The 25,953-nt window shown below is 32.3% G+C and overlaps 1 protein-coding gene and 1 non-coding gene across 5 annotated transcripts in view; both read left to right on the top strand.

Annotated features, from left to right (window-relative positions):
- The window catches only part of LOC111050890 (cyclin-dependent kinase-like 2), a 29,783-nt gene extending 5,198 nt beyond the window's left edge, over positions 1-24,585 (top strand). Inside the window, exons 1-12 of one of the 4 annotated variants that reach the window (XM_039443286.1) lie at positions 4,067-4,449; positions 6,884-7,093; positions 7,478-7,672; positions 8,645-8,823; positions 10,184-10,296; positions 10,748-10,910; positions 11,649-11,824; positions 13,206-13,318; positions 14,436-14,719; positions 18,975-19,159; positions 20,342-20,424; positions 24,036-24,585. In XM_039443286.1, the coding sequence (XP_039299220.1) occupies positions 6,926-7,093; positions 7,478-7,672; positions 8,645-8,823; positions 10,184-10,296; positions 10,748-10,910; positions 11,649-11,824; positions 13,206-13,318; positions 14,436-14,719; positions 18,975-19,159; positions 20,342-20,424; positions 24,036-24,107 (1,731 nt within the window). In that variant the 5' untranslated portion in view covers positions 4,067-4,449; positions 6,884-6,925 and the 3' untranslated portion in view covers positions 24,108-24,585. Of the gene's footprint in view, positions 1-4,066; positions 4,450-4,533; positions 4,553-6,883; positions 7,094-7,477; positions 7,673-8,644; positions 8,824-10,183; positions 10,297-10,747; positions 10,911-11,648; positions 11,825-13,205; positions 13,319-14,435; positions 14,720-18,974; positions 19,160-20,341; positions 20,425-24,035 lie in introns of those variants that run through there. The other 3 variants (XM_039443278.1, XM_039443293.1, XM_039443272.1) reach the window with 3 other exon arrangements.
- Positions 5,104-5,176, top strand: Trnak-cuu. Its single transcript has one exon. It is a non-coding gene; the product is annotated as a tRNA-Lys (tRNA).
- Positions 24,586-25,953: the final 1,368 nt, after the last annotated feature.

Below are 25,953 nucleotides of genomic sequence, written 5' to 3' on the forward strand. Positions count from 1 at the left end.
TCAACTTATCCATGATATAAATTTGAAGAAAATCGTTAGAGCCGTTTTCGAGAAAACCGTGAAAAACATGGTTTTTTAGTAATTATCCGCCATTTTTTCCGCCATCTTGAATTGAATTTTATTGAATTTCTTATTGTCGGGTCCTCATGGTATAAGGACCTTAAGTTTAAAATTTCAAGTCAATCGGTTAATTAGGAATGGAGTTATCGTGTTCACAGACATACACACATACACACACACAGACCAACACCCAAAAATCATGTTTTTGGACTCAGGGGACCTTGAAACGTATAGAAAACTTGAAATTGGGGTACCTTAATTTTTTTGGAAAGCAATACTTCCCTTACCTATGGTAATAGGGCAAGGAAAGTAAAAACCGATCGACCTCCAACTCCTCCAGAACTTGCGAGTGGATTTTGAATGTGCGATAATGTTCACATAATAACTCAAGCATTACTTTTTTCAAAGTAAATATTTGTTCTAGTGAATGGGAGTTTTCTATTTTATCATTTCTATTTTTATTTATGTATTGGAAAAAACATCGTTGTTGATCATTGACTCATTTATGATATAATGTTTAATTTAAATAATCTTATTTCTCTAATGGTTCTTATACAACTTAAATGTCCTACCACGTCATGGAAAAGCTAATTTATTAGCCAGGTAAATTTTAATAATTTGAGATATAGTATTGGGCTATGAATAAAAATATACAGTTGACGTGGGGACGTGGATGTGGATATTCGGGGCCTGGTGAGGGTAGCAGCCCTTTTCATGTGGGAGAGTGCTTCTGTGCGTGGGTGCAAACTTGTACATTGTGTGAGGGAAAGGAAAAGTGTAGGGTTACATGGAATATCTCACTTACTTTCAATGTCAATCAAGTCAGAAGAAGAATGAAACTTGTAATTGAATTTTTCAGTCCAGCAATGGTGAGAAGGGAACGCTTGTGAAAGTCTTTATTGGTAGACTACGAATAAATTATGAGTTTTCTATTGTTTTAACATGAAGAGCATAGATTCAATTCTCTCGACAGTGAAATGTTTGAAAGCTTTCTTAATTGCATTTCGAGATAAGATTGAATTTTCTCATTCTTATTTTCTCATATAGGCTACACGGTATTAAATTTGTATCATTCTGCACATCGAAAACGACACCAACTCTATCCTAACTCGATAGTTCTAATTTTTATATATTATTTATTTCATAAATGAATCAAATCCGAAGAAGCATCAGGCCTATAGAGTGTCCATTCACCTGGAAATGTTGGCCTGTACTGTGGGTTATTCTCATCAGAATATTGATTGAAAAAAGTTCCCACATGAACATGGTTCAGTGAAGAATCTATTTATTTGCGAGATAGAACTGACCAAATTACTTGGAATGAAATATATTTCATACAACATTACAATATAAGACTTTAATACCATATAGAATTGCCTTCATACTTGCGTATGAAAATTGAAAGTGGTGGAATTTTATTCAGTCTTCTGATTTACCGTACTCAGTGTAGTTTGTGACTACAATAGCTGTAATTGGCAATATCAAATATCTCATTAAAAATGTATAAAGTAGCGTGATAAATAATGTTTGCTATTGATTAATTGAAGATCATTCTCTGGATTTTTTATTAAATTCCGCCTCTCTTTTCCCGTTAATCATAAAAATACGTCTGCGAAATCCATTGTCTACAATTTTTCTTCTTCAAATATAAATAGAGCCCTACCTACACTCAAACCTTGAACTTGTTGTAAAACTAAAAATCATGATTTTTTATGATCAAGTGATTGATTAATCTCCTGATTCCTGATTTTCAGACTTGTTCCCAAACCATTCGCGCCGTACCGGTACCTTGGCAAATGTTCGCTTATACGTTAAGGGATGAGTTCAAGGGCTAGAAATAAATTATCGATTCCTGCGAAACTTACTTTGTGGCTCAAAGTTTGAAGTTGGGAATAGCAAACATGAGTGGGACTGATACACAATACTTGTATCGATTAAATCGAATAAAGCTACTCCTACGTTTTTGCGTGCATGTATGTTAGAACCACACTACTGACAAGACTCAGTCTAGTGGTAGAATTGTGTACCGATACCTCACAAACCAAGGATGATGGGATGTCACAAGCAATTTTATTGATGAGCTTCCAAGCAAACACGGCAAAGATTTGAAGCTTCAACACTACAGAGTTTGTCATTGTTGTCAGTGCTCAATTCATTCTGGAGAAGGGGTTTGAGTTTTGAAATTAAAAAATGCACACAAACAAGCATTGTCCGCAGACAATAGTCTACTCATTCCACCCCCACTTTTGTCTATTGAACGCACCAAGGTCCAATATTAAGAGCGAGGTCAGCATTAGATGAGAATATATAGTATTGGAATGAGATGGTATTATAGGATGAGAGAACTGTATTAACATTAAAAATAAGAAACACATAATTATTAAATGAGCAACGCTTGCATCAAACAAATTTTCAACATTTTCTTTTACGGCATGAAAGTCCAATATTTTTATGTAACTATAGTGAGCCCCTCGGACTGGAGACAGACCTCACTCAAAATGCCGCTAATATTAGTATGTCAGTTGATCTATTGAAAGCTGTGGAGAGGCAATAGAAATAGTTCAAGTTAATCTAGCGAACAGCTAATTTGTTATTATAGGTAATACTTTGAATAAAAGTTAAAGTCAAGTTGAGACTTTGAGCAACCTCCACCCGGAAAAATAAAAGCTTGCCAAACTATATAAACTTGCGACTTTCTCGAATTTCTTATTTGACCACATAAACGGTAATGATGTGTAGAATATTATCCTCGATATTCCAGTAGTGCTAAAAAAGTTTCAAGGTAGAAAGGAGATTTAATTTTTATGACTTAAATGGAAAAATTTCGAAAATATAGTTTAGGTGATCCAGGTAAAAACAATCCAGGTAAAAACAACAGGCATTAGCCGAAAACTGCTTCAAATACACTGTCCAAAGGTTATGCTACTTAACCTTACGTAACTCAATTCGCACACAATTTTAGTAAAAAAAAATGTATCCACTACAATTTTGAATTTATCAGATTGATCAATTTCCACATACGAATCCAAACAAAAATCTTCCTTCAAAACTGCAAAAAATATAATGCATTCTACTACAATCTATCACTTGGCTAATTAACAATTCAGTTCCCACTTGATTTAATTGGAAATTTTACACTAAAGAAGAAATTCAAATTCCTCTTTAGCAACTCTAATACTGAGCAATGCTCTTAAAAGTTTTAAACACTAATCACTCACTTACAGGCTTCTCCTATCACACTATTCATATCACAAGAGACCTGTAGGCTCCTCCCTTTCCAATCTCCTCAATGAACAAACATTTACTGACTTATATTCATATGAACCTTGTTAAATTTTCATGAGTTAGCTGGTACAGTCTATCAATTCCTATATTATTAGGGAGGATGGACGCTCTTTATATGCCTTATATGCTTTCATTCACTTTCCTGACATTTATTTTGAGGCTTAACCCAAGCAGACACAGTGCCTCTGGTACAATGTCTTCGAAGATATTGATTTTTTATGGAGCCCAACATATTTTTTAAACCCCTAGAAATCTGGTACAACAGGTTAAAAAATCTATTGTATCTCTTCTAAAATAATATATAAACTTCAAAATTAAAATTATTCTCTCTTCTATATATAGAGACGACATACCTTGTAGCCATATAACCTGAAAAAAATGATGAAGTTTGAGGGTTGTTTCAATTGCAGTCTATTTACAGAGCCGTCAAGGGTAGGGGGGGTTTAAAGTAGGGTAGGGACTAAAGTCTGGATTTGTTCCAGCCAGATTTCAATACGGTATGTAATAAAAAATCAATGACTGTGAAGGACTTTCAGAATCAAAATTTTTTAAAAAACCAAGAATAAATAACGGTTCACTTTATACTGTAAGGAATGGTGAAACTTCATCAGGAAATTAAATATTTTACAATCCATACAGTATTTTATTTTATAATTTTAATTATAAATTAATATAGAATACAAAATAATTCATGCTCACTTATCACGATAAATTACACTAGAATTCACATACGTCTCATTTTAAAAAATTGATGATACTGTAAGGGTTATAAAGGCTCTAGCCCACATTAATAATTTTAGTGAGGTTCGACCCACCACTTTAGCTGTTTAGCTGGGAGGTGAACGTCCGCTTGCAAACAGCGCATTATTATATTTAGCTGGCGAACGACAGCTCTTTGTTTGTGGTCAGTGAATTTGTAACCAGGCAACCGAGCAGGGTGAGTTTGATTTCGCTCCTATATTGTTTTGAGGGCTGTTCGTGTTCAGTGTTCAGCCTACCGTGTGCGTTCGACGACATGCCAACAATCGAAGCTGGATTCCTTTGCAGCCGATTGGTGCCTTCTTCTTGTTTCACAGGTCGTGGAAGTCTGTCAATATTATAACGGTTATTATTACGCTATTTACCAGTAATATTGTATACGATACTTTAATATTTAATAGTTTTCATAGGGTAGTATAATGGTTTTTTGGTTGACTTAACTAATACGGTAATAGGCCTACTATAATATCTTTTATCTTTAAAAAAAACATATGACTCGGCTAACTATGCCATTGTCAAGTTTGAAATTGAGTTAAATATTTGAATTTAATTATTTATTTATGAATAAATAATTTATTCAAATATTAATCTATGAAACAATTTATTAAATTAAAATATATATCCCCTATTAGATATCTATAATTATGTATTTATCTTCAATTTCATTTTATAAAATTATTATTTATTTTAAGTGAATTTAGATAGTTAATTGGAGTGAATTGAATATTTAATAATTGCATAATTGCCAAATCATGTCGTGTCTGAAAAACATTGATATAGGTACTATGGTTTATTCAAAAATAGAAAAATACCAAATATATTCAACTCAATATCTGATTCTAATAATGTAATAAAAAATACAATAATATTTCATCATTATTTTATTGCTTTATTCCTGAATAATTGTCTTATCAAGCTTATGCATTATCAACTTTTCCTTTGTACACTATTATCTCCTCCACTTTCCAACAATATGTTGTAACCTCGTGATACCAACAAGCCCGGCTAGCTCAGTCGGTAGAGCATGAGACTCTTAATCTCAGGGTCGTGGGTTCGAGCCCCACGTTGGGCGAATTTATTTTTGCATTGTTTCGCAAGGGGACAGAATATTTTATATGTATGTATATTCAAGTGAAAAACTCGGTACAAGTACTAGCCAGGCTAGCTCAGTCGGTAGAGCATGAGACCTGAGACGAACATGAGGAACAATTGGGCAAAAAACATTTACTGTCGATTATAATCATATAAACATCCTGTTGAATATGAATATCTGAAAAATCTGTATTAGAATTACTTATTCAGGCAAAAAAAATCAAGATCAAATTTCCACATGATTTATAGGAGTCAAAATGTATTTAAATGCACTCAAGGCATCATCATCAATGGTATTTTTGGTCATTTTTCTGACATCTTTTTGATTTCGCCTTAATATGGAGAAATTCCACAGCATCACTGTTTCCAGTGTAGATTTAAAAAATATTAGTTTAAATATAGGCTTAGTTGATATAGGCTTAGTAGTAGCATAGAGAAACAATAGCGTAAGTAGATATCCCATTGTATAGGGTGTTTAAAAAAAAAATCAAGATCAAATTTCCACATGATTTATAGGAGTCAAAATGTATTTAAATGCACTCAAGGCATCATCATCAATGGTATTTTTGGTCATTTTTCTGACATCTTTTTGATTTCGCCTTAATATGGAGAAATTCCACAGCATCACTGTTTCCAGTGTAGATTTAAAAAATATTAGTTTAAATATAGGCTTAGTTGATATAGGCTTAGTAGTAGCATAGAGAAACAATAGCGTAAGTAGATATCCCATTGTATAGGGTGTTTATGTCGCAACTTTTACTGTTATCTCAAGCCGATTACTGTCGATTTTTACTGTTTTAACCGGGTAAGAGTGTATGAATGGCACAATATGAGAGACTACCAGCGTCATAAAGCTTCACGGGAAAGAACTACGTGGACTATAGGCTTGAGATAACAGTAAAAGTTGCGACATAAACGCCCTATACCATGGGATGTCTACTTATGCTATTGTTTCTCTATGGTAGTAGTTTATCATAAGCTTTGTAAGGATTTTCAGAATCAGGTATTTTGAAGTATAGTATATAATTTCATGTATTAGTTTACATATAAAAGAAGACTAATATTCATTATTAATCATAATAGACTAATAATCAATTTTATTGAGTGGCCGTAGTCGAGTGGATCAGATGCTGGCTTTATGATTCAGAGGCCCGGGTTCAAATCCCGGCCTGGACAAGATATTTATCTCGGGCTACTCCCGTGTTTCGGATGGACACGTTAAGCCGTCGGTCCCGGCTGCCTAAAAAGCAGTCGTTAGGTCATGTCAGAGGCCCTGAAATTGATCAGTTGCGACCTGAAAACTCTGACACCAGACCTGAGCCAGCCAGGTCACTCGAATATTATTATTATTATCAATTAGACTAATAATAATCATCATTACTAGCCTAATAATTCCATTGTGAACATCGTGTGGATGAATTATGTCATTATGATTCACTTTGCAATATTATATTTTCCTATATTATCCTATTTGAAATTATTATTTGTAATCTGATAATCTATTATTGTATTATAAATTACAAATCATCAATAATAATTTAAATTTTGTCTAGTTGAAACATTTTTCTTTAGGGTGCATCTGTCAATTTTGAACCGCAGTTTCTAACATTAAATAAACATAATAATTTTATAGAATGAATCTAAAGAATTCTCTTTTTTTATAGAGCATTTGTATTGTTTGTTGCAGCTGGCAGATTGTCAACTAATTTGTACATGAAAATGAAGCAAAATGGAGAAATACGAACACATTGAAGTGGTTGGCGAGGGGTCGTATGGTATTGTGATGAAATGTCGCCACAAGGAGACCGGGCAGATAGTTGCAATAAAAAAGTTCATCGAGACGGAAGAGGATCACAATGTGAGGAAAATGGCATTACGTGAGATCAGGATGCTCAGGGTAAGCATACTACAAACAACAACAAATAATACTCAACTCAAAATACAGTATTTTTCCACAGAAGAATAATCTTCATTCAAGGAAGCATTGGCTAGAATTCATGATTTCCAACTTACCAATTAAGGTCCTCACATTGATTTGTCATTAAGGTTCTCACATTGATTTGTCATTAAAGCTCTCACATTGATTTGTCATTAAGGTTCTCACATTGATTTGTCATTAAAGCTCTCACATTGATTTGTCATTAAGGTTCTCACATTGATTTGTCATTAAAGCTCTCACATTGATTTGTCATTAAGGTTTTCACATTGATTTCTCATTGAAGCTCTCACATTGAGTTCTCATTTAAGTTCACGCATTGGTATTACACATTTTCAATTACAGAGATTGCATCACGACAATCTGGTGAATATGATCGAGGTGTTCCGAAGGAAGAAGAGGTTCTTTCTTGTGTTTGAGTACATGGACCACACCGTATTGGATGAGCTCGAAACGACCCCCGGAGGATTGGGAGAGAAGGTATCGAGAGAGCACTTATTCCAGGTGGTACGGGCGATTCATTTTTGCCATAATAATAATGTAAGTATTCTCACTTCCAATCTTTATATTTTTGGAGAGTTAGAAACCATCAATGAAATCCTTGAATGTTGTTGATTTTCACAGAACAGACGAATTCGGATCTTTCAATCATGAATAAATATTAAAATATTTATTTTAATCCCATAAATTGTATAAAAAATCATGGTATAGACAAACCAAGTAACATAAATAATAAATAATATTTAGCTCAATCTAAAATATTATAGCCTAATTGTTTCATCCCACAAGATAATGCAGCCCTACAAGATACTTACACAAAATATATTATATTTATATGTACGGTAGCTTACATAGAATATACATTATAATTATGACTAGAATCATCAATAGTGAATGATATTTCATAATATTATACTTTCAGCTTATTAAGTATATGATTCTATTTTGTATTGCAAAATTATCCATTATATACATACATCAAATTATGGTACATAACAATTCTATATCAAAGTACAGTACCTTTATAACATTTATTTTTGCAAAACATGTTTCCAACATTTCAACTTTCAAGTCAGTTTCAAATGTCAATGAACAAAATAAACATGTTGTATAAGTAAATAATGTTAAATAAGGACTTTGATGTTTAGTTTTTATGTGCATAGGCCTAAAAGTAGCCCTAAACAAGAAAGTGAATACCTTACGGTATATCATAATATGTTATGATAAGAGTATCATACAAAGACTTTGGATTTAATTAATAGAACATTCTCTATTTTTATTAAAATTGATTTTAACAGAATCAGTGAAACAGGTACTGCAAAGCTTTGAAATATCAAAGCCATTCACTAAAATGACTCAAAGCATGACATACTTAACTATGTCAAAGCATAGAGGTATTCAAATATTGATAAATGAATTAACCCATAGAGTTTTCAGATTTGATTTATAATAAGAAGACCAGATGAGTTATTATGATTCATCCATTGATATTAATAAATTTGATGTTGGCAGATTGTACATAGAGACGTGAAGCCGGAGAATATATTAGTTTCGACTAGTGGTGTTGTGAAATTATGTGATTTTGGTTTCGCCCGTCTGTTGGTGCCGTCGGGTGAGAACTACACAGAATATGTGGCAACCAGGTGGTACCGGGCACCAGAGCTACTCGTTGGGGACACCAAGTACGGAAGGTGAGTCAGCAGATGATATTATGAAATATAAATATTCATTGATTTTCTAGTATTTTAGAGAAAATCATTAATTCAATACATACTTTGAAATACGGTATCCACTTGTATTCACAGGTAATAATTATGACATTTTCCGTATCTATAATTAGTTTCGGCGTATCAGTTTAGAAACAACAAAAATATCCAATGAGCAATAACAATAACTATTCATAATATTTATATACAGGTGTCCCACTAAGGTTGTAACAGCCGTTGACCATAGATTTCACTCTACATTTCTGACAAAAAATGTCCAGTGAACTTTTTTCCTATCGACCTTAATTTTCTATATTTTCAGAATATGCCTACTTCTGGTCATTAAATACTCAATAACTCGAAAACTACTGGTCGAATTTCAATTTCAAGGGTATTGTTGGAAAGAGAAAAACATTTCAAACAAGATTAACGTAGTTTTATTTGTTGTAAGATATTTTGTAGTTTTTTATTAGGGCTTAAACATGAAAAAATGCCATTCTTCAAATTCAAAGTGAAATTTCAAACTGGAATAATATCTGGAATAAGCACCTTCAAAATGAGCAGTTTTGAACACTTTATCATGCAACTTACCTTTTCGAATTTATACTCATTCGAAAGCTTATGAAATGGAGAAGTTTTCGAAATATTGAAACCACTATAATCACCCGGAGAAAACTCGAGAAAAAACTGTTTGAAATTTCACTTTGAATTTGAAGAATAGCATTTTTTCAAGTTTAAGCCCTAATAAAAAACTACAAAATATCTTACAACAAATAAAATTACGTTAATCTTGTTTGAAATGTTTTTCTCTTTCCAACAATACCCTTGAAATTGAAATTCGACCAGTAGTTTTCGAGTTATTGAGTATTTAATGACCAGAAGTAGGCATATTCTGAAAATATCGAAAAATCGATATATCTCGAAAACTAAGGTCGATAGGAAAATAGTTTACTGAACAGTATTCGTCAGAAATATCGAGTAGAATCTATAGTTAACGGCTGTTACAACCTTGGTGGGACACTCTGTATATTCAAGAATTTATAAGGATATAAAAATAACCAGTCTATTATACGTACAGCAGTATCGATAATCTCTGATCTAATTAGTTACAAACTAAATATTATTGTTCATTATTTTCATCATAATATTGAAGAGCATAGTAGCAGTCTTTGTGTTTTTATTTAATAATGCTCCCAAACTTATAGATAACAAATCTATTTCAAGTTCGAATTCATTTGAAATCAAATGAGCAATGCTCAAAATTATTGATTCAAACATCAAACCAAATTAACATAATTTTTGCTTGCTCATATGTCTAACAAATTCTGCTTTTCTTTAATTTCAGACCTGTAGATATTTGGGCGATTGGTTGTCTTCTGTCAGAAATGATCTCTGGAGATCCTCTGTTCCCTGGTGATTCTGATATTGATCAAATTTATAAGATCACAAACCTCCTAGGTAAATGATTATTTTATCTACCAGCAATCTTGATTAGTTTATATGCTTGATTCCCAACTATAGTAATTAACCTAAATAATCAACAATTTGGAATCTTTTTTAATGATTGAAACTTCCAATAGATTAATTCAGCGGAATTATAACTGTTTTGAAGTGATAAGCAGTTGGAAATTAGAGAAAAAATCAATAACACTTATTTTCTATGTGATTTTCTACAAGGTAGGTAGCCTATGAGGATTAAACTTTTTCTGAATTACGGACTATGAAAGCTATTCTACCTCAAACTATTCAAATTTCACTCGGAAGTTGAAGCTCTCCACTTCAAATAATGATAACAGTGATTATCGAAGGTGCATTATTTCAATAACTTTAAAATTCATTCTTCTATAAATCGATGCAACTTGATGATAAAAAAGTTTTTTTTTAATGATGGTTGAATATGTTTATCCAGGGAAGTTGTGCCCTCATCATCAACAACTTATAACGAAAAATCCAAACTTAAGGGAGTTTAGAGAAGAAAATATAACTGAAATCGATAATAAGCTGAAAGCACTAGTGATGAAATTTCCATCGTGGTCAAGTGGAGCAATTGATTTTCTGTTTGCTTGTCTCAGGTAAGACTTCACTTCGTAAACTGCTTGTCAAATTCCATCATTATCCAGATGTCTGTGGTGATCATTCCATTAAAATCTTTATTCATTCTGATATCTCTTAATGAGGCTTACAAAATAGTTTTATTTATTACGTGATATTTTTTTCATTCAATTTATTCTATTTAGTTGATTGAAAAAATTGAATTCCTTCAGTAATAAAGGATTAATGATTAACTATCGAAATGTACTGGCGGTATACCTACACTAAATGAGCTTTATAATGTTTATCATCATTCAAAACTAGCTCTCCAATATAGTCGTTTTCATAATATAGGTTATTCAATACTTTAACTTTCTGTCACTCTCCAATTTAAATTTATTCATTACATAACTCAAAATCTAAATTCACGAATCTATTTTACATCGGATTGAATAATTTCCTCTATTAAGGGCGGAGTTAGGACTCTAGGTCCTCTCTGACACACATTCAGAGAACTTGAGACACAATCAACTTATAATAGTATAGCCCAGTCATTAGACACAATCAACTTATAATAGCATAGCCCATATTATGTTTTTTAATTAATATTGTATTAATGATAAAATCATTATAGTACTAGTTTCATCACTTAAGGCCTAGGGTATCAGTGTTAACATACTGAATTAATTGATGTATATCAATCATCTACCGCTCTTAATTCAAATTTAACTGTCCTGAATCTGAATGAATGATTGACAATTTTTTTTTATTCCAAACAGACTGGACCCAAACGATCGCGCTAACAGTAACCAGCTTTTGGATCATACGTTTTTCACTCACGATGATTTCCCTCTGCACTTCCTCCCAGACTTGCAAGCAAAGATCCACCAGGAATTTCAAAGCAATATCCTTCTGAGACGATACCAGATGAACCCAGAGCTAGAGAAAGTGAGAGGTATAATAGAAAATTAATAGGTAGTCGTCTAAACGAAAATTAAAGTAGATGATTCATATAAAATTATTGGTGACTAATGGGAAATATTTATTCATTTTGATATCTCTTAATGAGGCTTACAAAATAGTTTTATTTATTACGTGATATTTTTTTCATTCAATTTATTCTATTTAGTTGATTGAAAAAATTGAATTCCTTCAGTAATAAAGGATTAATGATTAACTATCGAAATGTACTGGCGGTATACCTACACTAAATGAGCTTTATAATGTTTATCATCATTCAAAACTAGCTCTCCAATATAGTCGTTTTCATAATATAGGTTATTCAATACTTTAACTTTCTGTCACTCTCCAATTTAAATTTATTCATTACATAACTCAAAATCTAAATTCACGAATCTATTTTACATCGGATTGAATAATTTCCTCTATTAAGGGCGGAGTTAGGACTCTAGGTCCTCTCTGACACACATTCAGAGAACTTGAGACACAATCAACTTATAATAGTATAGCCCAGTCATTAGACACAATCAACTTATAATAGCATAGCCCATATTATGTTTTTTAATTAATATTGTATTAATGATAAAATCATTATAGTACTAGTTTCATCACTTAAGGCCTAGGGTATCAGTGTTAACATACTGAATTAATTGATGTATATCAATCATCTACCGCTCTTAATTCAAATTTAACTGTCCTGAATCTGAATGAATGATTGACAATTTTTTTTTTATTCCAAACAGACTGGACCCAAACGATCGCGCTAACAGTAACCAGCTTTTGGATCATACGTTTTTCACTCACGATGATTTCCCTCTGCACTTCCTCCCAGACTTGCAAGCAAAGATCCACCAGGAATTTCAAAGCAATATTCTTCTGAGACGATACCAGATGAACCCAGAGCTAGAGAAAGTGAGAGGTATAATAGAAAATTAATAGGTAGTCGTCTAATAGAAAATTAAAGTAGATGATTCATATAAAATTATTGGTGACTAATGGGAAATATTTATTCATTTTTAGATGTCATTGAGAAGTAGTATAATATGCTGAAAATAGTTGTCTTATACTGTGATATGGATTTTTTAACTCATTCACGGTGTTGAAATCTGAAAAAAAATTTGAACTTATTAAAAATATTATCATATTACCTGCAGTTTATAAAGTAGTTCCAACAGCCAGAAATCGAATAGATTTTACTTTGATTTGTAATTTGACTTTCTCACTCGCCAAATGTCCAAATGGACGTGGATATCACAAAAATATTAAATGAATGAATCTATACGGTATAATTATAAGAAAGTTAATAAGAAGGTAGGCAATTTCAATGAATAATGTTTACCGTAATGGAAACCACATTTTATTGATATTAATTTCAGGTTACAGACGTACTAGTCAAACTGATTTACCAAGATGGAGGATAAGTCTGGTTGAGAGACAGAATAATCCGATCAGTCCTCTAGTAGCTGTCAATGGTAGTGGAAGCAATCAGGTATTTTTTTAAATTCATGCACTTCATCCATCTCTAAAAAATTAGATTCAAAATATATATGGATAATAACATGTTAACAATACTTTTAAGCCTTGTTAAAATCAATCTTTTTAGCCTTTCTAAATTCAAGTCACATTAGTTTGTGAGAATTTTCAATAGGATATCAATGAATGTGAGCATATATGTTAACTATATTTCAAAATCTCATTTACCTGAAGCTCAAAATATAATCTGAAAGAAAATTCATCTTGGTTCTAGTTTAGCTCATAACGTATAGATTTTAGACTTTAATAACATAAAATATTTAAGATTATAAAATCCTACATCGTCCATAATACCTTTTGATACTGTACACTGATTAAATTCCTCAAATTCTCTCTCTTTTAAATTAATGTTTTTATATTGAAACTCCCAATTTTCTTCAAAAATATTATAATTTGATCACGGTATTCAGTAATATTAAAGTGATAGTTATCTGAGTGAGTGGAAGATAGCTTCTGAACAAATTTCCTTATACAAATCTTACATTAACTTATATTCTGCTTTAAATATATGCTATATCAGGTTAAAATATGCGTATGTTCAAAATAAAGCCTAGTGGAAGTGCATTTTCACTAGTACTATTTTATTTCAATTCTCATCTACAGCAGAGTAATTTATTAGACAGATTTTTACTCATAAAGAAGAAAAAAAATATTAATATCCCACACCTTCGCCAACAGTCCTAGAGTAATTCGTGAAATGCAAAATTAAACGTCAGCATTCATCCATGATATACTGTGTACGAATAGATCAAAAAATAAATTTTTCGTCTCACCTATTTCTAAAAATAATCATCGGCTATTATAACAGCCAAAGTACAACATTCGTGAAGCACATTGATGGCTTCAATTATATATCCAGTCTATGTGGGACCTCACCATCTCCCCACCATCATAAATGAGAACATTTGTATTATTATTATCAATCCCCTTATCATTACTTAGGCTTGAAATACTTCTAGAAAGTTGCCTTTTTAAAAGACAAAAATAGGCCAAGCGAATATTATTATTGGTATCGGTTATATTGGAGTGTGAATTGTTAAATTTTGATGAGTAAGTAGGATTTTTGTTGACAGGTGGACAATGGCGGACAGACGCCGATGGAGGACGAGACTGAGTCAGCGGCGACGACGACAATCGGCGACCGTTTCAGTGTGCTTAACAAGTACTCACCGCTACAGCTGACGGGCGCCTCACTGCCGCCTCGCTCCCGACAGAGCACCGCTGAGGGCCCCTCTTCGCCCGCCCACCACTTCCACAGTCTCGGCAGTGAGCTGCACAACTCACTCAACGCCAACTCATCATACGCTTTCCCCATGCAGACACCCATCAAAAACGTGTCGTTCAGCAATAATTTCAGGTGAGTTCTAGGCACGGTACGCTTCTGAAATATTTTCATTTATTAGGTCGCAAACAATTAAATTGCAATTACAATTGAAATAAATCAGAAAGGAAAAACAGGTGCTCGCCAAAAACCTCTTCTTTTCCTCAATCTAGTTCATTGAATGAATTGTGGAGTACTTCAATATTCTAGACTGTGTTATACAAATTTCGAGGTTCTTGGTTTTCATTGATCGTTATAGTGTTGCTGTAAAGTATAATCAATTTTTCAATTATACAATAAAATCATAAAATAAATGAACTTTAAGATGAAAGTATAGGTATAGGTATAGGCATTTATGGTTATAGGTATTTTAGAATAGGTATTTTATTATAAGTATGTTTTCGATTGTTCTTTATCAATAATTCTAAAAGCTGAAATCTTACTCTTCAATGATTTGTCTTTATTCTTATAAGTATAGAATACTCAATTGTATTTGGAACTCGCTCCTCACTCACAGGCATTTGCCCATATGAGGAGCCTTCTTAACATTTGATATTGTAAATATATTGTATTTAGTAAATGAAGAAGAATAAATCGATTTCAATTTCAAAAGTTGATTACAAACATTATTAGTACCGGCACACAATTAATTAAATATACAATCATTGTCCACCTCAACTCTTTTTGTGAACAGTTTGATATAATCTGAATATCTGAAGAATTAAAAAAAATCAAATTTTAGTTTTAATAGATTTAACATGGGAAACCATATAGTTGGCAAAGGTATTTATCCCTTATTTTCTCCATTCTCTATACACAACACACCATTTAGCAAATTCTTTCTTCTATTTTGTTTTTCTTATTGCAATTTGTTTTGTATGTTGTGTTATGTAGCCTATGTGCTTTGTGTGTCGAAACAAATTAATTGATTGAAAATCAATGGGAGGCTATCTACGGTTCTATGTTTATATTAACATTATCTACCGTATGTTCTATATTACACATTAGCATTGTCTATATTAACATACACATCATGAATAATAGTTCTTAGAATTTAATTCAGAGCAAGATGTTGATCAAGTACTGTAATAATTATAGTACAATATTCTTGGACTATTACTTTTACCTCAATGCAATAACAAAGTAAGTTATTGTATTAAGATTAACTCCCAAACAATATAAGCTCTTATTATAGATTTTCACCAATCTCTGACAAAACATTCAAAAAATATTGAGTACTGTACATGTAGAATGGTCCAATATCCAATTGAACCAAAACTTCTTTAATTATGATTATTTTTGGTATCGGTTATATTGGAGTGTGAATTGTTAAATGTTGATGAGTTAGTAGGATTTTTGTTGACAGGTGGACAATGGCGGACAGACGCCGATGGAGGACGAGACTGAGTCAGCGGCGACGACGACAATCGGCGACCGTTTCAGTGTGCTCAACAAGTACTCACCGCTACAGCTGACGGGCGCCTCACTGCCGCCTCGCTCCCGTCAGAGCACCGCTGAGGGCCCCTCTTCGCCCGCCCACCACTTCCACAGTCTCGGCAGTGAGCTGCACAACTCACTCAACGCCAACTCATCATACGCTTTCCCCATGCAGACACCCATCAAAAACGTGTCGTTCAGCAATAATTTCAGGTGAGTTCTAGGCACGGTACGCTTCTGAAATATTTTCATTTATTAGGTCGCAAACAATTAAATTGCAATTACAATTTGAATAAATCAGAAAGGAAAAACAGGTGCTCGCCAAAAACCTCTTCTTTTCCTCAATCTAGTTCATTGAATGAATTGTGGAGTACTTCAATTCTAGACTGTGTTATACAAATTTCGAGGTTCTTGGTTTTCATTGATCGTTATAGTGTTGCTGTAAAGTATAATCAATTTTTCAATTATACAATAAAATCATAAAATAAATTAACTTTAAGATGAAAGTATAGGTATAGGTATAGGCATTTATGGTTATAGGTATCTTAGAATAGGTATTTTATTATAAGTATGTTTTCGATTGTTCTTTATCAATAATTCTAAAAGCTGAAATCTTACTCTTCAATGATTTGTCTTTATTCTTATAAGTATAGAATACTCAATTGTATTTGGAACTCGCTCCTCACTCACAGGCATTTGCCCATATGAGGAGCCTTCTTAACATTTGATATTGTAAATATATTGTATTTAGTAAATGAAGAAGAATAAATCGATTTCAATTTCAAAAGTTGATTACAAACATTATTAGTACCGGCACACAATTAATTAAATATACAATCATTGTCCACCTCAACTCTTTTTGTGAACAGTTTGATATAATCTGAATATCTGAAGAATTAAAAAAAATCAAATTTTAGTTTTAATAGATTTAACATGGGAAACCATATAGTTGGCAAAGGTATTTATCCCTTATTTTCTCCATTCTCTATACACAACACACCATTTAGCAAATTCTTTCTTCTATTTTGTTTTTCTTATTGCAATTTGTTTTGTATGTTGTGTTATGTAGCCTATGTGCTTTGTGTGTCGAAACAAATTAATTGATTGAAAATCAATGGGAGGCTATCTACGGTTCTATGTTTATATTAACATTATCTACCGTATGTTCTATATTACACATCAGCATTGTCTATATTAACATACACATCATGAATAATAGTTCTTAGAATTTAATTCAGAGCAAGATGTTGATCAAGTACTGTAATAATTATAGTACAATATTCTTGGACTATTACTTTTACCTCAATGCAATAACAAAGTAAGTTATTGTATTAAGATTAACTCCCAAACAATATAAGCTCTTATTATAGATTTTCACCAATCTCTGACAAAACATTCAAAAAATATTGAGTACTGTACATATAGAATGGTCCAATATCCAATTGAACCAAAACTTCTTTAATTATGATTATTTTTTATAGCCGCGATGCACCTTGACTAATTTGGAGGCGCTGAATCCGAATCTGAAATCACAATTTCTCTATCACCATTTTTACGATTTTTAGGTTTTTGAATTAGAGAATAAACGCGGCTTGCCCGCCGTGACGTTAAGAAAGAGGCGGCTGGCATGCGTCAGCAGAGCGTCGACAAAGCGTGAGCGGGCGTGCGACGCTGTAATTTTGCACTGCTCTGTCCGGAACCCATATACTTCTAACAACTTTTAGAACGCCAGCACAGAAAAGAAAGAAGGAGAAGAAGAAGATTCCTTCTACTTTGTGACGCCAGTGACCTCGTTGTCGCTCTGGTCGTAAAACCGCGACTAGAAATGACGCAAGTGTGCATCGAGCCTTATTAGTGTAGTAACATTTATTAGTGTAGCCTGCATTTTTCATTTGAGCATTTTTATCATATGTTAGGACGATCCAGTCGGGGGTCCAGACTAAACGGATATGGCGAGCTAAGCGAGCCTGACGGCTAGTAATATAATAATCCCAGGAATAGCTCTGATTAAAGTAGCAGTGCTACTTATCTGAATAATTTTTCCGCGATAAATGCATTTCAATCTTCAACTTGGTGCCAACCTAACAAAGTCAACTCAACTTAATGCCAACCTGACAAAATTATTAATTTAGTTACCAGTTAACAACTGTTTCGAAGAGGTACTCTCTCTAGATTATAGTTCTATATTAACATATGGTATGGACATTTTTCATTATAAATTAAGAGAATAAGAAGAGCATACATGCTAAAAGACGAACTTTAAACCCTTAAAAACCACCCTTAGAGTTAAAATATCGCCAAAAGATTTCTTAGTGCGCCTCTAAAGGGCCAACTGAACATACCTACCAAATTTGAACGTTTTTGGTCCGGTAGATTTTTAGTTCTGCGAGTGAGTGAGTGCCATTTCGCTATATAGACTACTACTGTACAATCTCAGAACCTACATTGAATCTCTATGAAATATTTAATTTGCTTTTTATCAATGCACTTCCGTAGAACAGTAGGCTACATAAGATCAAGTTCCTCTGTTTTGAAAACTCCCTTAATACAAGGGATTTGGTCCGACGTATTATGTAACTATAAAAGCTATAAAGCGCTATAAAAGTTTTAACTATATAAACTATTAAAGAGCTATAAAAGTTTACGCAATTGGAATCACTTTTGAGGCTTAGGTTGTGTGATATTGTACCGTATGACTTTTCAATCACTCTGTATAAGTGGTTCGTCAGTCAGTAGGTGTAAGCTTACAGTGGAATTCAGCATTAGGATTTTTTTGAAACTATTTTGAAAAATTCAATTGCAAATAATTTTATCAAGTTATAATTTGTAAAAGAGAAGTATCCATTGCTTTCAGGAACGATTTCAAGAGAAATATGTCAAGAATTGGACCAGGACTGGCTGTCATACCTAGAGCAAATTTGATCCAACGTGTGGCAATGGATTCCTACTGTGATTCAGAGTTTGCAGTCAAGAGAACTATGAATGCAAACAACAGGAAAAATACTTACGATGATTTTTCTCTGCCAAATCTCCCAGGAGGTAAGTTCAATCGAATCACTTTGAAAACTAATACATTTTAGTGATTCGAATGGGAAAAATTCTTCCTGATCGAGATTTGAAACAAATAGGCTATCACGTCCTGAAATGATTTCCCTGAATCACTAGAATTACTGAGTGTCTCCTCTTTCACATTTTATTCGAAGATATCAACAGTGAATCGCTTTATTATACTATATAGTCATCCTAATGTTTACATTGTCATTTAGGGCTACTAGTATTTACATAAAAATCAAAACACCCTTTTAATATTGATTTATTAAATTAATAAATAAATAAGTGTTGAATGGATTGAGAGATGATGATCTCAATTATTGCAGAGAATGATGAAATTAATGTCCATTCATGTGGTAAAGGTGGGCATAAAAATTTACACAATAAGATGATGAATCAATTTGCCTGCACTGGATCCTTGTACAACCAAATCGACACTTATCACCTATAGCTAAGTTTAATGAAGAGATTAATGGTTGACGTTTCAACTAATTCTTTAATGAGAAAAATGTAATAATAAATTATAAAAAGTATGCGAGGTTAACGTGCTTGTAAATAAATAATTATATTAAAAGGGTGATATAATTTTTAATTGTCATATGTGCGCTTATAAAATATTATTTTTACTTTTTAAGTGTATAATTTTGGTTTTGCACCTTGAACTTTCTCACTGGAGTACTTATTGTTGATTTGAATTTAATTCAATTAAAAATTAAATTGATCGTCCAATTTGACCAAGCAGTGAGGTTTTGAAATTATCCATCCTCATTCGATAAGTGAATTTTAAAAGCCCACTCATGTTTTCAAACAACTCCTATTTTGTAACAAAATGTCATTACTGATGAGTTTTCAACTACCATTACAGCCATTTTTCATGACATGAGTTCTATGAATTTAAATAGAAACTAAAAACTTATGCCTGTAATAATATCAGGAAAATATTCTATTATGTTGAACTTGAACAGATTATTTTTGTCAAAACTCTTCATGTAAGAAAAGAAACTCAAGTATCACTCAATAGAATTATCATTGATTTTGCAACATCTAGGCCATGATGCAATCTATCATGGGAGTAGATTTATCAAGAGTTATTTATTCATAATAGACGATATCTATCATGAGAGTAGATTTATCAAGAGCTATTTTCATCTAAAACATTTTCTTTTTCAGCCAAAAATCAGGGGAAAAGTAATAAAAAGAAATTGAATCCAGTTAATACTCAGGGAACACAATTCGATGCTTTCATTTCCCCAGTAAGTACCAATCCTCATTTTAAAATTCAATGTATATAAAATTGAGAATCACTTAAGTTATTCAATTTTGAAATGAATCTCTTCAGCATGGTCTATCGTTTATTCTTCCTCCATCAAGTAGGCTATGTTCAAGTATTAAAGTATTTTATTGACAGTAAAAATAATTCTCACATTTACATTGGCTTTGATCTATTTTCAAATATTATTATGGAGTTTTAAATGAAATGCATGTTTAAAGTTACCTACTGTAGATCAATGCAGAGCTAGCTCTCTAAATTTTCATTTCAATTGTCTTAAAAATGAGGAATTTGATAAACTTTCTGAAAAAACTCTCATGAACGTTTATAAAACGTATTGGCAATTAAAACCAAAATAAGTGTCCTTTAGCTCAGTGAATCGTTTCTCAATAGAAGCAGCCTCAATTCAGATTCGGCCTACAATCAATAATTAATGGAAGCAACCCACAAAATCGCAAGTATCAAGAAAATATAATTTGTTTGTTTGTAGTTAAACTTGAAAATAATCAGTAATTATTCATATTTTCAAGTGATTGCTGGTTGCACTCAATAATACCGTCATTCATCATTTCTTCGTTTCAAACAAATTACTAAGACACTACCTATATCAATTATTGTTCCACGTTAAAAGTCTGTAGTCCAGCCAATGAAAGCTTAAAAGAGGGTACCTATAGAAGGAAAAGTTTGGAAGACAATTTTTGACCCCGCAGCTCTGTTCAGGGTAATAAGGAGGTAAACATATCAAAAGTCACCACCCCTACCCATTGTGCTAAGGGGGTGAGGGTGGTTCAAAGGTACCATTTTTTATCAAGCTTAATTTATGAATAGTTAGTTATGTCGGTTGAACGCATTGTTCTCAAGATATGAGCGCGTAAATAAAAAGCTGAAAAATGCAACTTTTAAACCACCCTCATCCCCTTAGCACATGTGTTAGGGATGGGGACTTTTGATATGTTCTCCTCCTAACTAGTCTCAACAAAGCTGCAAAGTCAAAAATTGTGTACAAAACATTCCCTCCAAATTCTTTTGTCAATTGGTCTATTGTTGAAAAGCTGGAGATTTCACACTCAACACTAAAGCTACTGCAACAGCTGTAGGGAAATGCGTAAACGTGTGGAATTATACATCAAAATGAAGAGATATCTCAACCGGATAGAGCGGATATCTCGAAAACTAGAAAAGATTGATTGATTGAGTACTTTATTTATGTAGATTACAATATATTATACTGGCTTATACACTACTTATATACAATAGCTTACAATACAGCAAAATTATGGATGAATTTACAAAATATAAATTAAGAAAATAATTATTGAGCTGTATAATATGAAAAACAAAACAATTTGTAATAATTATAGATAAAATAGATAATATTGCTATGCATCTACATAAATTGGCGGAGCTTTGGACATATCAATGTCCATTCTTTGGATATGGAAAAGATATGGGAAAAGTTGTAGAAAATGATGTAAGCTTAAATTTTGTATAAACAGTTATATCCGTAAGATATATAGTTTTCGAGTTATATGCGAGAAACCAAAAAATGGTACCTTTGAACCACCCCCACCCCCTTAGCATAAGGGGTAGTGGTGGGGACTTGATATGTTTACCTCGTTACTACCCTTAACAGAACTGTGGGGTCAAAAATATTGTCTTCCAAACTTTTCTCTCTATAACCTCTCCTTGACTGGGCTACTGAGAAAACACAATATAATATTGTTTCGTCCTTTTTTGAGATTTTAGGGTGTATTCATTGATTGATTTTGGGTCTTCTTATTTGAATTGTTAATAAGTATAGTATAGACAAATTATGACCAAATTTACTGGACCTTGAAGTCGTCATCTCATCTTCTTTTGTCTTGTTCTTGTTAACAGTACCGTATTGCACTTCCATAAATATTACATCATTATGTAGGCTAACATAATTATTCTAATTCAATATGGGATAAGCTGTTGTCTGTATATGTAAACTGTAGTCGACTATTGTGTGAATACTTTTGTGGTTTAGCCTAACAATGTACATAATAGATTGCAGCTTCAATTGCGTAAATACAATTGCGTTACAAACGGTATCAGCATTGAATTTTGATGTTAGAGAATTTCTATTTCATCTTATTATTCATTATTGTTGAATCGTTGTTTTGAAATCTTCAAGTAGCGTAGGATTATTGTAGATGATAAGTATATAAGCACTTCAAAATCAATTTGTAAATAGGTCTAAAAATGTGTAGACCATTAAGGATATTCTTTTTTGATTAAAAGCGGATTTAGAGTTCAGCATCTTGATTGATAATATTTCAGGCAGTATTGCATGCTAATCCAAATAAGCTGAGGTATTGGATCAGGCCTCCTAAATAATCTGACTGCACTGGAAGCTGTAAATAATGGTACAAAAATATTTTAGTAGTAGTGATTTGGCATGGCTTTACTGTTTTCCACATTAGTATTGTATTGCAAAAATTCAACTTAGACCTACTGAGAGCGCAATTAATTTTTGATGTTTTTTTTAGTACGGTTTCAAAGTACGTAGGCAGCAATTGCTATTATTATGGTACTTCTATAAACGTATTCATTCCATATTTCAACTATAAGGGTATGTGCACAAAGAGATCGTTTGGGCGTTTGACGTTCTTGGAAACTGAATATATGGAAACTTAAATTAATGATTGAAAATTGATACGAGAGATGCTCATGATATTATTAAATTGGTACTGAAGCTCTCTGTTTGATAAAAATTGATTTTCTTCGAATGAGAAATCCAATAATTGGAACGCTTGTATTTGGCTTGAACTCGGAACGCCTGACCGCTCTCTATGAGCACGCAATCTAGTCTTCACTTCTTCTATCAATAATCTACTGATATATGCTTATATTGTAGTATCCTATTTCAGGGCAACATGTGCCATCGCATATTTTATTTTTGTCAGTGAGTTTTTGATATAAAAAGCTTTACCTCAGCTATGTATAAGCTTAAACCCATGAAAAAGTGGTAAATCAGTCATAATAATGAAGAAAAATCATGCTTGTATAAATTCAGTATCACCACTTCAACTAAAACAGCATTTAATGTGTGAACGTTCTGCAACAGACGACAGTAACCTGTTCAATTACACTTGTAATTACCATAGGAACCAGATTTTTACATTTTTAGTAGGCTTAAAAAAGCATTTTTCAATAAGCCTAATCTCTTAAAAAAACTTATGCTTCGCTCTTCGTTAATGCGCCTTTGCTTTTCTATAGATCTCTTTCTTGATTTGAAATAGGAAATAAGTATCAACCTAAAATCAATCAAGCTCATTGTTTTTTGCTCAAGCTCAAAAGTTAATGATTTTGTTAAGAAGAAAAACTGTAATGTATATACACAAATGAGCATGAACTAGTCAATGTTTTGGAGAAACTAGAAAATGTTACTCAATGAAGTGCATGATGATATTTTTCACTCCATTATTCAAAGTGGAATCTTTGTTGTTTTCGAATAAATGTTACCAAGTTATCAATGTTATCTTAATGGAAATTGATTATTATTTTATGAAATTATTCAAATAAATTTATTAAGGTAATCAATTTATAATATATTTTCTCATTTTTCAGAGACTTTTCAGATCCCGATCACCTTCGTCAAGTCCAAAAGGACCTCAATCTTCGAATCTTCCTATGGTATGACAGTTCAATACGAAGGGTAATAATGTCAACATCAAGAAACGACTATTGAGACTTTTCGGCAACAATTACCAATAATCGTGCCCTTGGAAGTTGAATAAAAATGTTTGATAAAACAGATTTTGTATAAGTTATATGTGTTGGGCAGTGGGATTGAATTCTGGATTGAAGACTTGTATAAGTTTTATCTGGAAATGGAATCGCATTCCTCTAGAAAGTAGAAACTGATCAGTTCAAGTTACTTTTCAAACACAAATGAATAAAATATTTTATACAAATATTATATCCTGGAAAATAAATTATATGTACTGAAATCTTGTAAAACAAAGACAGAAAATAAATCTATATATCAAGAAATCAGTGAAAGAAGTTGATTCATGGTTCATGAGAAGAAAGTAACCTCGAAACTGAACATTTTGGCAAAATTATAATAGCCTAGTTGTGATGAAATGGTGAAACATAAAAGTCTGTACTTTCTACACTTCTCGTCTTCTCGACAATGGTTTACATTGGTACAATACATCCTCTAATTCCTGATTTCATTTTTAGGAAATCTTCATTAGATTACTTTATGGATTTTTAAATTACTAGGAAACTATTACTTGATGTGATTGCAAAGCAACTATAACTTGAATATATAGCAAATCAATTTCATGATAAGATACTTGGAAAGAATTTTCAAATAATAGATACTTGGAACACGGCTTTTAAGAACAATATAACAAAACCTACATAGATTCCTAGTGAAGTGTGTTTGGTATAGCGAGCCTATTTGATGACTTTGTGAGTTGTGATCAAGTGATAGAATTTTTGTAACTGGAAGTGAAGTATTGAATAAATTTTACGCGGTAGTGACATTTTTTAAATACAAGGCTGTGATTGGCTTTTTGGCGATGGAAGATCAATGATTTCAAAGAAAACTAAATAATTAAAAAAAAACTGTTAGAAACCAAAGAAAAATTCAAATAAGAATTTGACTTTAGGATTAATTAGATTTAGATGGATGGAAAAAATAATACCGGGGCTGGACTTGATTATTTGTATGTTTTCGCTCATTTCATGTTTACATTTGTATTTGTTAAATATTGGGTCATAAATTTATCGTAATTGAAGAAAACCTGGAGTATTATTTCATATTATGTCATCTAACCAATGTAGGGCTTTTTGTTCAACAGGTCAAGGAGTTTTTGTAGACTGCGGTATAATAAATATAATTTTCATTATACGCATTTCACGAAACATAACTGCGTTACGGTAACATAACTAACTCAAACATAAATGCGTTGATAAAAAAGTATAGAAAATGGGATTGAAATCTGTTCAAATATTTTCCGAGTGCAATCATTTAGAAAATAGTAGTCTATTTTTCACATTTATCAAGAAAGTGACACAATCATGAGTTCATGAATTTGATTAACGAATCAATTATTGATTTTCAATAGTTTCAATTCCAACTTTCTGTATTTCTCATTAATGTAAAATAATTTGCTGTATATAGTGAAAATAAATCAAGATGATATTGACTGAATAACTGCTTTGATTAATTGAAATTAATCTTTGTTGCTCAATATTTGGGAATGTAATAGTTTTGGGCCAAGCCTGTTGTTCCTTCCCAATGACCGAGCTTGGTGAAACCGGGCATGTGACTAGTCACTATTAATTACAAGAGAATGACTCAATTTCTATTGAATTGAACTAAAATTAAAATAATATGCTGTCCAGTAATAATTAATTTGTCCATATATACCCTGAACTCTGAACTGCAGATATTGACAACAGGGAAAATAGCTTAAATATGATGGAGTACCGTATGATAGTTTTTAATAAAAGTAGTGCTTCTCGAATTAAA

The sequence above is a fragment of the Nilaparvata lugens genome, chromosome 1, assembly GCF_014356525.2.
Source record: "Nilaparvata lugens isolate BPH chromosome 1, ASM1435652v1, whole genome shotgun sequence".
Taxonomy (NCBI): Eukaryota; Metazoa; Arthropoda; class Insecta; order Hemiptera; family Delphacidae; genus Nilaparvata; species Nilaparvata lugens.